Source organism: Sarcophilus harrisii, chromosome 4 (genome assembly GCF_902635505.1).
Source record: "Sarcophilus harrisii chromosome 4, mSarHar1.11, whole genome shotgun sequence".
Classification (NCBI taxonomy): Eukaryota; Metazoa; Chordata; class Mammalia; order Dasyuromorphia; family Dasyuridae; genus Sarcophilus; species Sarcophilus harrisii.
This window is the reverse complement of record NC_045429.1, coordinates 64,723,676-64,738,728: the sequence shown is the minus strand read 5'-3', so window position 1 is coordinate 64,738,728 and position 15,053 is coordinate 64,723,676. Positions and strand designations below refer to the sequence as shown.

The window sequence follows — 15,053 nt, the reverse complement described above, 5'->3', positions numbered from 1 at the left end:
GACAGGTTTTCCATTAAGTCTACACAGTCATTTTTGATTCATGTTTAGAAGGAAACAAAAACATTTAGCTCTCTTGCATGCAACAGACTCATTCAGAAATGTCTCCTCCTCTTTCATTCCTCCTCCCCTAGTTTCTCAACTTCCACAAAGAATCCTAAACTGTCCACATGTCTAGCCCACCACATTAGTGAGGTTCAGAATTTCAAGACACATTAGACAAACCCAAACACTAATTTGGTTAGGCTTCAGAATTTGTTGAATAATATGTTTGGTCTGAAAACTCATACTTAAAAATAACCCTCTGTTTTTAAGCTATAGAAATATTCCCTTTAAGCATACATGGCACAGCATTTTGCAGGCATCAAAAGTTATGTAACTGTCTTCACGACTCATAAATGCCATTGGGAAGGTTTGTCGTTGAACATTTAGGTAATTGAACTGTTTTTCCATGCACACTGTGAGTGTGGGGCTCTTTTTCTTCCCTTATTTCTTCCTTTTTTTCTTTTTCCCCCCACCACTACTCTTACTCCTGCTCATTCCTTATGCTGAGCTAAAACATAGGAAACTCAATTGTGGTAGAGATGGGGGTGGAGAAGATTGGGAGGGAGAGAGAGAGACAAAGGAAGAGAGAGACAGAGACGGAGAAACAAATATAGAGAGACACACAGAGAATAGAGACAGAGGGACACAGAGAGACAGACAGGGAAAGACAGAAAGACAGGAGGGAGAGGGAGAGAGAAAGGGAGAGAGAATGACAGAGAGGAAGAGATAGAGAGACAGAAATAGAGAGAGACAAAGACAGAGACAAAGAAAAATATAGAGAGACAGAGAGAGAAGGGAAAGAGGAGGAGAAAAAGGGGTAGAAATAGGAGAGAGAGGGAGAAAGAGAAAGAGAGACAGAGAGACAGAGAGAAGGGAAGACAGATACAAGAGACAGAGAGAGACACAGACAGAGATGAGAGAGAGAGAGAGAGAGAGAGAGAGAGAGAGAAGGAGAGAGGGGGAGGGGAAAGGGAGATAAAGAGGGAGATGGTGAGAAAAAGGGAGGAGACAGAAAAAAGGGGAAGGAGGGAGGGAAGGAAGGAGGGGAAGAAAGAAAAGGAGAGGGAGAGAAAGGAGAGACACAAAGAAAGACAGAGAGATGAGAGAGAGACAGAGAGAAAGGAAAGGGAGAAAAAGCAACAGTTGCAGGCGGGCAATAACTAGGTGCTGTGAGACCACAGAACAAGTGTCTCTACTTCTCTGAGACTCCACTTCATTAATGTTAAAGTGAAGGGGTTGGCCTGGTGGTCCCTAAGGTCTGTGTTTTGTGAAGTGCCAAGGGTTATAAATGAGATCACAGGAATTAATCATTGTTAGCACTGATTAAACTTTGCCTAGACTATTTCATTTGGAATTTACACCATTCCTGTGATAATTCCTGTGACAAAAGTGATTCAAGGATAATTATATCCATTTTAAAGGACGAATCAGTTTCAAGCATGAAATGACTTAATCACAGTTCCAAACACAGGAACAAATGGAGGATGTAAGAGAGCCCAGCCTTCTTCCCAAGGACCTCCCGATTGCACCCCTATGCTCCAACTCTAGCATTATTTTCCAATTGTTAGGGTTCTTTTTTTCTAATTATAGATATGGAGGTGATGATGAACACATGTTCTGATATTCCTATCGTCCTTTATGCTTTGCAAAGGGCTTTCACATTCATTATTTAGCAGGATTCTTTCAATACTTCTTATAGGCAGGAAGAGTGGCTGCTAGTTTCATTTGGCCAATAAGGAAATTGAAGTCTCTGAGAAGAGGAGTGATTTATTCAATCTAGCACTGTAGCTGGTAGGGCAGGGCAGGGTTTAGAACTCAGGTTAACTGTGGAGCTATTCAGTGTTTCTTTCCCTTGTAAAGTGATGATAAAATGAAGACTGGCCCAGGTTTTCTGATCCCTCTCATTTTCTTCCACCTTCTCCTCCTCTTCTTCTCTTCCTTCATCTCCTCCTCCTTCTCCTCCTCCTTTCCCTTTTACCTCTTCTCCTTCTCCTCCCCTCTTTTTCTTCTTCTACCTTCTTCTGTTCTTCCTCCTCATTTCTTGAAATTAATAACAAGAAAAACTGATAGACATTGTTTCGAAGTAATTTTATGGAAATAGTCTTACTTCTTTTTCCCCTCCTTTATTCTCTTCCCTAAGAGTTCTGTGGCATAGGCAATATAAATACTAATATTCCTATTTTCTAGATGAGGAAGGAGCATTTCAGACTCCAGTGGTCTTTTTCATTAGACAGAATGAGCATTTCTCATTCTGTTCTAGCATTTCTGGGGTACAAGCTCAGTAGTGTTTGGCAAACCCCAGATGGAGCTGAGCCAGAAGACCAGGATGGGGGCTACAGCATGAATGGAAAATTATTCAGTCCACTTCTTTTTTTTCCTTATTTACTTATTTATTTTTAATGCACATGGCTTTATGAATCATCTTGGGAGAGAAAAATCAGAACAAAAGAGAAAAAACATAGGAGAGAAAAAAAACAGAAAAAAAGAGAAGTGAATATAGCATATGTTGATTTATATTCAATCTCCATGGTTCTTTTTTCTAGATGCAGATTGAATTTTCGGTCCAAAGTCTATTGGTATTGCCTTGGATCACTGAACTACTAAGAAGCAAGTCTTTCATAGTTGACCATCACACATTCTTGCTGTTATTGTGTACAATGTATTCCTAGTTTGGCTTGTTTTCCTCAGCATCAGTTTGTATAAATATTTCCAGGTCTTTCTAAAATCAATTTGTTCATCATTTTTTATGAAACAATAATATTCCATAACATTCCTATACCATAACTTATTCAGCCATTCTCCAATTGATGGGCATTCACTCAGTTTCCAGTTACTTGACACTACAAAAAAGGGCTGCTAGAAATAATTTTGTACGTGTTAGTCATTTTTCCTTTTTAATGATTTCTTTGGGATAGAAGCCCAGTAGAAATACTGCTGGATCAAAGGTATGAATGGTTTAATAGCCCTTTGGGCATAGTTCCAAATTGCTTGCCAGAATGTTTAAATTAATTCACAACTCTACCAACAATGCATACTTTCCCAGTTTTCCCACATCCCCTCCAACATTTATTATTATCTTTTCCTATCATATTAGCCAATGTGAAAGCTGTAAAGTATTATCACAAAGTTGTTTTACTTTGCATTTCTCTAATCAATAACAATTTAGACATTTTTCATATGATTATAGATGACCTTAAATTCATCATCTGAAAATTATCTGTTCATATCCTTTGACAATTTATCAGTTGGGAAATTATTTGTATTTTGTAAATTTGACACAGTTTTTTATATATTTTAGAAAAGAAATGAGACCTTTATCAGAAATACTAGAGTAAAAAAAAATGCCCCAACTTTTTACTTCCTTTTTAATCTTGTTTTGATTGGTTTTGTTGTGCAAACTTTTAAAAAACTTTTTAATTTAATGTAATCAAAGTTGTCCATTTTGCCTTTGATAATGTTCTCTAGTTCTTTTTTGGTCATAAATTCTTGCCTTCTCTGAAGATCTGATAGGTAAATTATCCTTTGTTCTCCTAATTTGCTTATGGTGTCATCCTCTATGTCCAAATCATGTATCCATTTTAACTTATTTTGTTATGGAGTGTAAGATATAGGTCTATGCCAAGTTTAGCTTTTATTATTTTTTAGTTTTTTCCAGAATTCTTGTGAAATAGTAAGTTCTTATCCTAGAAGCTGGAATTTGGGGATTTATCAAATACTAAATTATTATAGGCCTTGATTATTCAGTTGGGTGTATCTAATCTATTCCAATGAGCCACCACTTTATTTCTTACTCAGTACCAAATGATTTTGATGATTACTGCTTTATAATGTTGTTTTAGGTCTGGTACTGTTAAGCCACCATCCTTTGTATTTTTTTAAATTAATTTCCTTTATATTCTTCATCTTTTGTTCTTCCAGATGGATTTTGTTATTTTTTTCTAGTTCTATATGTTTTAGCAGTTTGATTGGCATAGCCCTGAACAAATAGACCAATTTAGGCACAATTGTCATTTTTATTATAATTAGTTCAGTCTACCCATGAGCATTTGATATTCTTCCAATTGTTTAGATCTGTCTTTTCTTGTTTGAGAAGCATTTTATAATTGTGTTCATGTAGTTCCTGTGTTTGTCTTGGCAGGTGGATACCCAAATATTTTATTTTGTCTACATTTATTTTAAATGGAATTTCTCTTTCAATCTCTTGCTGCTGGGCTTTATCAGTAATATATAGAACTGCTGATGAATTATGTGGGTTTATTTTATATCCTGCTACTTTGCTTAAGCTATGAATTATTTCAAGTAGTTTTTGGATGATTTTTTTTTAGGATTCTCTAAGTATATCATCATATCATCTGCAAAGATTAATAGTTTTATTTCCTCATTGCCTATTCTAATTTCTTTAATTCCTTTTTCTTTTTTTATTACTAAAGTAAACTTTTCTAGTACAACATTAAACAACAGTGATTATAATGGGTATCTTTGTTTCAACCCTGATCTTATTGGGAATGAATATAGCTTCTCTCCATTTCAGATAATGCTTGCTGTTGGTTTTAGTTAGATAGTTTATTATTTTAAGGAAAGCTCCCTTTATTTCTATGCTCTCTAATGTTTTAATAGTAATGAAAAATGAATGTATTTTGTCATGAGGTTTTTCTGTATCAATTGATATCATCATGTGATTTCTGTTGATTTTGTAATTAACATGGTCAAGGATGAATATTGTTTTCCTGATATTGAACTAATCTTGAATTTTCAGTATAAATACCATTTGATCATAGTATATTACCCTGCTGATAATTTGTTGTAATCTCTGCTAATGTTCTGTTTAAAATTTTGCATCAGTATTGATTAGGGAGATTGGTCTGTAAATTTTTTCTTTGTTTTCATTTCTGTAATGAAAGGAATTTGGCATGACTCCTTCTTTAGAATTCACTTGTAAATTCATCTAGCCCTGGAGATTTTTTCTTAAGGAATTCATTAATGGTTTGTTCAATTTCTTTTTCTAAAATGAGACTATTTAAGTAATTTATTTCCTCTTTTGTTAATCTGGGTAATTTATATTGTTGTAAATATTCATACATTTCAGTTACATTGTCACATTTGCTGGCACACACAGGCAAAATAGCTTCTAATCATTGCTTTCATTTCTTGTTCATTGGTGTTAAGTTCACCCTTTTCATTTTTGATGTTGGTGATTTGATTTTTTCTTCTCTTTTTCTTATCAAATTAGCTAGAAGTTTATGAATTTTGTTGTTTTTTTCATAAAAGCCACTTTTAGTTTTATTAATTAGTTCAATAGATATCTTAGATTCCATTTTATTATTCTCTCCTTTGAGTCTCAGAATTTCTAATTTGGTATTTAATTGGTGAGATTAATTTTTTATTTTATAGCTTTTTAGTTACATACCCAATTCATTGAGTTCCTCAATATTTTATTCATGTAGCTATTTAGAGAAATAAAATTTCCCCTAAGAACTACTTTGGCTGTGTTCCATAAGTTTTGGTATGTTGTCTTATTATTGTCATTCTCTCAGATGAAAATATGGATTGTTTCTGTGATTTGTTCTTTGACCCACTCAATTCTTTACAATTAGATTATTTAATTTTGAATTAGTTTTAGTACATCTTTCCCTGGCCCTTTGTTTAATATATTTTTTATTGCATTGTGGTCTGAAAAGGAAGTGTTTACTATTTCTGCTTTTGATTGTGAGGTTTCTATGCCTTAATGCATAGTCATTTTTTGTGTAAATGTCATGTCTCTATTCAGTTTTTTCCAGAGGTCTATGATATCTACATTTTCTATGATCTTATTAATTCCCTACTTTCTTTCTTTTCTATGAATTCCCTACTTGTCTGATTCTGAGAGGAGAATGTTGAGGTCCCCCACTAATATAGTTTTGCTCTCTATTTCCTCCTATAACTGGCTTAATATCTTCTCTAGGAATTTGTATGCTCTATTATTTGGTGCATATACACTTAATATCATTACTTCATTGTTTATGGTACCCTTTATCAAGATGTACTTTCCTTCCTTATCTCTTTTAATTAGATCTATTTTTACTTTTGCTTTGTGTGAGATCAGAATGGCTATCCTTGCTTTTTTTTTTTTACTTCAGCTAAACTATATTAAATTTTTTTTCAGCCTTTTAACTTTTACTCTGTATTTGTCTATCCATGTCAGTTGTTTTTCTTATAAACAATATATTGGAGGATTCTGTTTTTTTGATCCACTCTGCTATTTGCTTCTGTTTTATGTGAGTGTTCATCCCATTCATCCCATTCACAGTTATGATTACCAGCTCTGTATTTCCCTCCATCTTGTTCCCTCCCATATACTTTTGTTTTCTTTCCACCCTGTCATTAGTAGTGTTTTGTTTTGTTTTGTTTTACCCATCTGAACCACTACCTTATCTTTTATCACTCTTTCCCTTTCTCATCTTTTTTCCTAGTGTTTCTGCCCTCCCTTCTTTCCTCTTTCTCCTCCTACTTATTTATAGAGTAAGATAAATTTCTGTATTCAACTGACTGCTTAAATTATTCCCTCTCTGAGCCAAAACTGATGAGATCAAGCTTTGGATAATACTCATCGCCTCCCATCTTTTCCTCAATTGTAATAGGTCTTTTGAGCCCCTTCATGTGATATAATGTGTTCCATTATACCTTCCCTTTCTTTTTCTCCAAGTGCAGATCTTTTCCATCCCTTAATGTCTTTTTCTTTGATATCATCACATCAGAGTCCATTCACAACCACATCCTCAGTGCACGTGATTCCCCCCTTTGACTGTCCCATTAATAGGTACAGTTAATGTACAGATTATCATTTTCCCATCTAGGAATGTAAATATAACCTTTAAATAATATATATTTCCCCCTGTTTACCTTTCTGTTTCTCTTGAGTCCTGTGTTTGAAGATCAACATTTTTGTCTAGTTCTGTTTTTTTTTTCAATTGAAATTATAAAAAAGTCTCTTACTTCATTGAAGATCCATCACCTCCCCAGAAAGATGATGCTCATTTTTGCAGGATAGCTAATTCTTGGTTGTAACCTTAGGTCCTTTGCCTTCCAGAACATGGTTTTCCAAGCCCTTCAATACTTTATTGTAGAAGCTGCCAGATCCTGAGCAATTCTCACTGTTGTTCCTTGATATCTGAATTGTTTTTGTCTAGTAGCTTGAAATATTTTTTTCCCTTGAGATTGTAGTTCTGAAATTTTGCAATAATGTTCCTTGGAGTTTTCCTTATGGGATCTCTTTCCAAAGGTGATCAATGCATTCTTTCAATGACTATTTTCTTCTCTGTTTCTAGAATATCAGGGAAGTTTTCCTTTCTCTTAAAGAATGCTATCCAGTCTCTTTTTGTGGTCATGACCCCAAAATTTTTAAATTGTCTCTTCTTGGTCTATTTTCCAGGTCAGCTGTTTTTCCAATGATGTTCTTTTTTTTTACTTTTTCTTCCATTTTTTTCATTCTTTTTAATTTTTTTTTACTAATTCTTGATGTCTTATAGAGACATTAGCTTCCATTTGTCCCATTCTAGTTTTTAATGTGTTATTTTCTTCAGTTATCTTTTGTATCTCTTTTTCCATTTGGTTAATTCTAATTCTGAAGATATTGTTTTCTTCAGTGAATTTTTTTTGCATTTGGGCAATTGTATTTTTAAGAAATTGCCTTCCTTTTCTCAGCTATTGACTCTCTTGCATACTTCTCATTTCTTTTCTCACTTTTTTTCTTCTACCTCTCTTATTTGCCTTTGAAAGTCTTTTATGAGCACTTCCAAGAAGCCTCTTTGGGCTTAAGATCAATTCATATCACTCTTTAAGATTTCCTCTGTGGACATTTTGTCCTTGTTTGAATTGGTGTTTTGGTTTTCCCTGTCACCATAATAGTTTTCTGTGGTCACGGTTCTTTTCTGTTTCTTGCTCATTTTCTTTCCTTTTATTTTGGTATTTTTTTTAACTTTTATGGTCGAGGTAAAAGGGGACCCTGTCCTAAGTTTCCTGTACAAATGTGAGCCTTGACTTTGAACCCAGGATCCCCCTGTGCATGGGCAGCTTTAGCTTTCTTAACAGGAAACAGCTTGGTTTCCTAAAATTTGCCTTCTGAGCTAGAACTGGAGGCTGCTCCCTTGATTCTCTACTAACCAGGACTGAGGGTTTTAGTTGCTGATCTGCTGTGATTAAGACCCTCTCCCTGATTTTTCCAGATTATCTAAGTTGAGTAGAACATCCTTTTCACACCAATGAGACTACCCTTTTTTTGAAGTTTATCCAAACTATCTTGAACTGGAGAGTGGTCTCATTCCATCAAACTCTGTTCAGAAGCCTGGTTTCATGTGGCTTTTTGAGGGAAACTGGGACAATTTGAGCAGCTTCTTGACTTCATTCTGTCATCTTGACTCTATCCCCTAAAGTCTCAGTCCACTTCCCAGAGCCATTCTTCTGAAGTTTCATTTTGTGTGACCTTTTTAATTATTTAGCAACTATTGGATGGTAGAGTAGATGGAATGATGGACTTTGAGTTAGAAAGACATGAGTTTAAATTTTTCTCCAGGTACTTAGTACTTTCTATGATACTGCAAGATATTTAACCTCAGTCTGCCTCAGTTTCTTTATATGTAAACTGGGCATCATACTAACACTCATCTCACAAGGTTGTTATGAGAATCTTATGGCATAACGTATATAAATTGTTTTGCAAACCTCAGAGCACTACATAAAATGCTAATGTGCTCTGAATCTTTTTTATCTCATAGAATTTCAATCACTAAGTATATTTCTTCTGAAATATTCAAAGGAAAGATGACATGTAGGTAAAAGATTTCAGAAAGGGACTCCAAGGAAGGATGAATTTCCTCCTGGATGCATCCCTAAGGGTTCTGAAAGAAGAGGTATGATGACTGGGCTTGGACTTGAAAGACTTGGGTTTGGAGTCTAATTCTGATGCTTAGGTGGAATCCTGGAGAATTTACTTCATTTCCTTCTGTCTGTTTCCCTATCAATAAATGAGATTAAGAATACCCTGTACTGCTTAAATCAAAGACTTGTTTTGGAGGAAAAGTGCTCTGTAAACCTTAATGCATATTATAAATATGAACAATTAGAATAATTGCAGTTTAAAGCACTTTAAATTTCACAAAGTACTTATACATGGCGTTTTATTTGTTCTTCTCAAAAGCCCAAGAAGAGTGATTCTAAAATTACCCCCATTTTACACTTGAGCAAATTGAGGCAGATGTTAAGTGATTTCCCCAACATTATACCAGTATTTTCTGACCAACACTAGATTTGAAAAAAAGGTTTTATTGACTCCCAGTCAAGCACTTTAATCACTGTTCCATCTGATTTGGTATAGTGAATGAAGGTAGACAAAGAATAAGAAATTAGGTTCAAGACTTCTTTCTGTCCCAAAATACCGGTGTAACCTTCAACTTAATCAGTTGTTGCTGTAGGGAACTTTTTAAGTCTACAGATTACAAACAAGCTGTCAATCTGTATTGATGTAGGGAGTTTCCATTACCAAACAAAAATATTTATGCAAGCATATGTTTTCTGTCTATCTATCCATTTATCATCTATCTGTACATCTTTGAGTCTATGTATCTATTATGTATCTATCTATCCAACAGGTTCTATCAATCCAACAGGTATCTATCATCTATCTTTGAAGCTATCTATCAACATATCCATCTATCATCTCTATGATCTATCATCTATCCATTTATCGTCTACTTCTATCTCAATCATCAATTCACTTATCTATCATATATCACCTATCCATCTATCTGCTTGTGTCTATCCATCTGTAATATATGAACATGTTCAGGGAAGGTTAGAACTTGTGATGTAATGGCTTGCAAAGCCCTTTTCTGATCTCATCTTCCTTTGGTGTTTATCTTCACTTAATAGCTCTAAAAGGCTGTAGTACACACAGCTGCTACACTTTAGTAAACCATCTCAGTGGACAAGTTAAACCAACTTGAAGATAACTGACCATATTTAAATCTCTTAGTGAGTTAGGAGGATGTCTAACCCAAGAAATTGAAGAGTTTCCCTGGCAGAATAGGCAGATGAAAACAATTTGTTCCAGTGGTCATAAAGACCGCTCTGTGGAGTGTTTAGACTTTGGTTAGACATCAAAGATACCAAGGCCATCCATTGCATCCTTAGCCATCACCAGATCACCAGCCATCTTGACTTTTGTCCTTCTACTGGACATTGATGACTCGGGACGGGGGACATGGCTGATGCTTCTGTGTAACCCTGACTCAACTCACATCCAATCCATACACAAGTCAAGATAGTAACCATGGTATCGTTGGTTCTGTTCAGAAACGAAGGATGATGTGTGTGGATTTGGCTTGTTTTACATAGTAAAACTCAGTTAATAATCCCATCCATGTAAGAATCTTTTATTGAACCTGACTGGATACCAAGTTTCTTTATTCCTTGTGAATAAATCTATGTCTTCAGCCACTCCATATGTCTTCTAGTTGTGTTACATAATAACATGCTTTTTTCAGTAGAGCTACAAACTAAATCTTACAAGTGGTCCAAAATATTTGTAATTATTAAGTCCAAGATGTAATAAAAGAATATTGCTTGTAAAAAATTAAAGATGAACATCTATACATCTAAATCTCCATCATATATCTGTGAATTTATTTATTTGTCATCTATACATTAATATATCATCTATGCATCTACTTATCTATTCATCTGTCTGTATATCTATCATCTATCAATCTATGCATCTATTATCAATCCATTTCTACATCTATCAATCTATCCACATGTCTATGTAAAATTTCCAGCATTATGTCTGTATAAATAGTTGGATGGTTAGTTAGGTTAATAATGCCATCTAAACACACACACACACACACACACACACACATATATACACATGTTCTCTGAGTCTTAACTCTCTAAGGTGTTAAATTATAAACAGATCTCAGTAGATAGAAGAGTTCCTCAAATGGCAAAACGTATTTTATGTATATTGTTGTTTTATAGCTCTCATAAAGTTCAATTCTTGAAGACAGCAGTTTTTTTGTTGTTGTTGTTGTTTTTGTTTTTCTTTCCCAGACACCTACCATGGGATCTGGAATATAATAGGCATTTAAATGTTTGTTGATTGAATAACTGATTGGAGAAAAATAAGATTGTATGGAAATCAAAACTTGGAATGGTGTACTATGTAATGTGAACTCCTAACACATTTTCTATGGGATCGTGTGTTCTTTTTAAGGAGATTAAACCAAATAGACTTGATATTGAATGACAGACTCTAGGCATTGGGGGAGGCAGAGACAGTGTGTTTGATGGGTCATCTTCTACCTCAGTTTTCTAACTCTACTTTCTCCCTTGTTCCTAGGAATGGTGAACTTTAGTGAAGTATCTGGGTACCCTCTACTACAACACTGGAAAGTCCGTTCTGTGATGTATCATATCAGGCTCAATCAAGCGACCATCTCCCAGGGTGAGTATCATAAAACACAGTTGGGATACAGAATGACAAAAACATTGAAAAGTAATTGCAGAATTTACTTTAGTAAATTGTTTCCTCCCATATACAAGAGATTAGTGTTTGTATGGCAAAATAGGGATGGCCTAACATGTAACTAAAGTCATACAAATCATATGTTTAGCAATTTGAAATGACCTTATAAATTATCTGGTCCTCTACAGACAGATAAATAATCAAAGCCCAGAGAATGATCAGAAGAGTCAAAATTTGAACTTAGGTCATCTGTATCCAGAAGCAGTGTACTTTCCATTGTCACTAGTTAGATAACTGACTTTAAGTGATCCAGATAGTAGAGAAAATGATGTTATTTCAGGACTCCCCCTTCCAATATCTCTTTTACATGAGGATAAGAAGTTTGGCCTCTATTTGGTATAATGAGGAATCATGAAGAATTGTTTTAGCAGTAGGATAACATTATTATACCTTTGTATCATAAAGAAGAAGATGTCATTCTTTTATCAGAAAAATAGGAAAAGGAAAAGATTAAAGCTAGGAAGTGCTAACAGGAGATTATTATAAAAGCTCAGATGACAGGTAATGAGTGATGAGACTAGAGTCATGAGCATGGGATTAATTATTCAGAGATACAATCAAGAGACATTGAGAAGGTATGTTTGACAGAATTTGGCAATTGATTGTGAGGTGAAAGAGAAAGGGGAACCAAAGATGACAATGAGATTACAAGTATCTATTCACTCAATAAACATTTATTAATTATTTCCTATATAGGGGTCATTGTTCTAGTTACTCAGGAAAAATGAAGATTGAGTAGCACATGGTCCCCATGCATGTGGACCTTATAGTTTGGGAAAGGGAAGATTTGATTGGGAGAATGGTGGGATTGATCCTTAGAGGAAATTAAGAATAGTAAAAAGTAGTTCAAAAAAAAAAAACTAGTTAAAGCTAGGTTAGTTGTAGGGATGGAAAGAATAAGGGGGAAAGAATTCTAAAAATTAAAACTCTCTAAAAAACATGGGCTGATTTTAAATGCAATGACCTCTCCTATCACTGAATATTTTCAAACAGAAGTAATGCCTATCAGTATCAAAAAGATTGATAGAAACTAAAAAAAAATCATCTAGTCTAAATTATTTATTTTATAGATGAGGAAATAAAGGTAGGCAGAGGTTATGGTAGTAGTAAGTTTAAAGGCAAAATCTAAGCTCAAGTCTTCCAATCCAGTGCTCTTCTCCACTTTACCAGAGAATTTATGATTTAGGCAGTGATTAGGATTTTGAAGGTCTATCCAAATTCTATAATTCCGTGAGTCCTTTTCATTCCAAATGAGAAAATACAGAATTAAATTCCTAATGTATTTCCTGTGATTTCTATGTGCTGCTTACAGAGATCTCCAGAAAGAAACAATGAATGGGCATGGTAAAGATGGAGAGACTGAATGCAAGAATTACATTGTAAGGAATAGAGGGGGAAATATGAAAGGAAAATGTCCTCATCCCTGTGCATTTGTGGAAGGAGACAAAAGATAGTAAAGAGAGTCAAGAATTTCTAATCTGGGGGAACAAAGCCAGAAAACTTGTGTTCAAACATTGGCAGAAGGTCCTTGAAATTTTGCTCAGTGCCCAAGGAATTATTTGGCCAAAAAGGACTAGAACATGGCTATTACTGATAAGAAGTACAGGGCCTTTTGTGGCAGCTGAAAACATCTAGAAATAGATTGGCTGTGCTTCATTTTGGACCAATCTGGCAAGAGAGACTGCCCTGCTCCTCTGCCAGCTTCCTGCTGTTGAGCATTAACTCTGAATATCAGGCCTTTAGCCAGAGAATGACACAAGAAACTACTTGGTCAACAGGTGGCAAGGCAGACTATTTCCTTTGTGTTACTCCAAAAGTCACTCTGCTTTCATGTGCCCATGTAGGACAAAGAGGAATCATAGAAAAAGAGGGATAAAAATAGTCCAAAAGTGAGAAGTCTTTACTTGTAAGAAGTTGCAATAATGTACTTCCTAATTGAAAAGAATAATGAAGATTAAAGGGCTTGGAACCTAGCAAGAACTAGTCTTCCAAGAGGGGAAAGGTGGGGAAATGTCATCTTCTCTTCTTCTCCTGATATTTTTGTGCCATTCAACCATGGTGCTCTCCTCCTTGACAGCTCTCAGCAATGCCCTCCATTCTCTGGATGGAGCTACCTCTCGGGGAGATTTTGTAGCCTTACTTGACCAGTTTGGCAATCATTACATCCAGGAGGCTGTATATGGCTTTGAAGAATCCTGCTCCATCTGGTACCCAAACAAGCAGGTTCAGCGGCGGCTCTGGCTAGAGTATGAGGACATCAGTAAAGGTAGGGGGCCTGCCTATCAGCTGGCCTTGTTTGCTCTTCTAGTACATTCAACCTGGGGAAGTCTAATGACAAAAAAAATGGTGTGATTCACCTTAAGGAAGTGTGCTCTCCCTTACATTTCAAGGGCATAGGTCTTACTCTAGGAAAGAAATTTAGATTCAATAAGTTAATTAAAAACCATTTAATAATGGTCCTGTGACAAGGACTGCAATATGTGCTAACAAAGACAAAAGTGAAAGACTCTCTGTCCTCAAGAAGCTTGTATTCCAATGAAAGAGACCCATTTGAACATATATAAGATAGGTAGGGTACCTATGATTTCATTAATATAAAGAATTCCCAGATGATGAAAATCCCTCTATCAAGGTCAATTAATGTCAATTTTCTACTTTATATAATCTTAGAGTCTTGCATTCTATGCAAGTGTAAGAGGCAAGACCTTAACCCAGGTCTTCCTGGCTCCAAAATAAACTACTTCATACTGCCTCTCATTGTTAAGGTCAAAAAGCAATATTTTATAATCAATCTTTTTTCCCATTGACTTAAAGAATAATTTCAGAAGTACTTTGCCTTCACTTCTGTTTGATCTTTAATTAGTCATGGCTATTGCATTTGGTCAGCCTTTCTGTCATGTAATAAATCATTTATAAACAGTAAAAAAAAAAATAAAAAATAAAAAAGCAAATCCTTTTGGAAATTAAAGAATTCTTTTACAATTAGAATAAACTCTCATATGTTGCACAGAAACTTAACCATGGGGGAATCTTTAGTGATTTGCCCCAGGGCATTGAAATTTGGAGGGTTCAAAAATTTAATATATATGTTCCTTGAGCCAATCTAGTAAATACGTGGCTTTTACTGACCAAAGATAGACCATCAGGAATCAAAGGGATTAGAGTTAAGGGATCACACTGAGTTGTAAGATATGAGAATGCATTCTGAGAACATTCTGCCTCTTTCCTGCCTTGTTTTTGTTTTCCTGAACCTACTTTTAAAATGGCTATATAGATTTTGTGATTCATCAGAGTGTTTATGACTTGAGAGTTTACCCTGCCTTCTAGCAGAGGTGAACTATCTACCCTTGGTCCACATCAGTAGACCCTTTACATAGCAATTTCAGCTTCCATAGTCAAGTTCCTAGACCACAGACTAGTCACTTCTTACCTCAACTGATCTAATAGCATCCCT

General features: G+C 35.1%; 1 protein-coding gene across 1 annotated transcript in view; it reads left to right on the top strand.

Annotated features, from left to right (window-relative positions):
* The window catches only part of ASTN1 (astrotactin 1), a 512,206-nt gene that overhangs the window by 410,149 nt on the left and 87,004 nt on the right, over positions 1 to 15,053 (top strand). The window contains exons 15-16 of the mRNA XM_031936933.1: positions 11,414 to 11,518; positions 13,677 to 13,865. Coding sequence (XP_031792793.1) covers positions 11,414 to 11,518; positions 13,677 to 13,865 — 294 coding nt within the window. The remainder of the gene's footprint in view (positions 1 to 11,413; positions 11,519 to 13,676; positions 13,866 to 15,053) is intronic.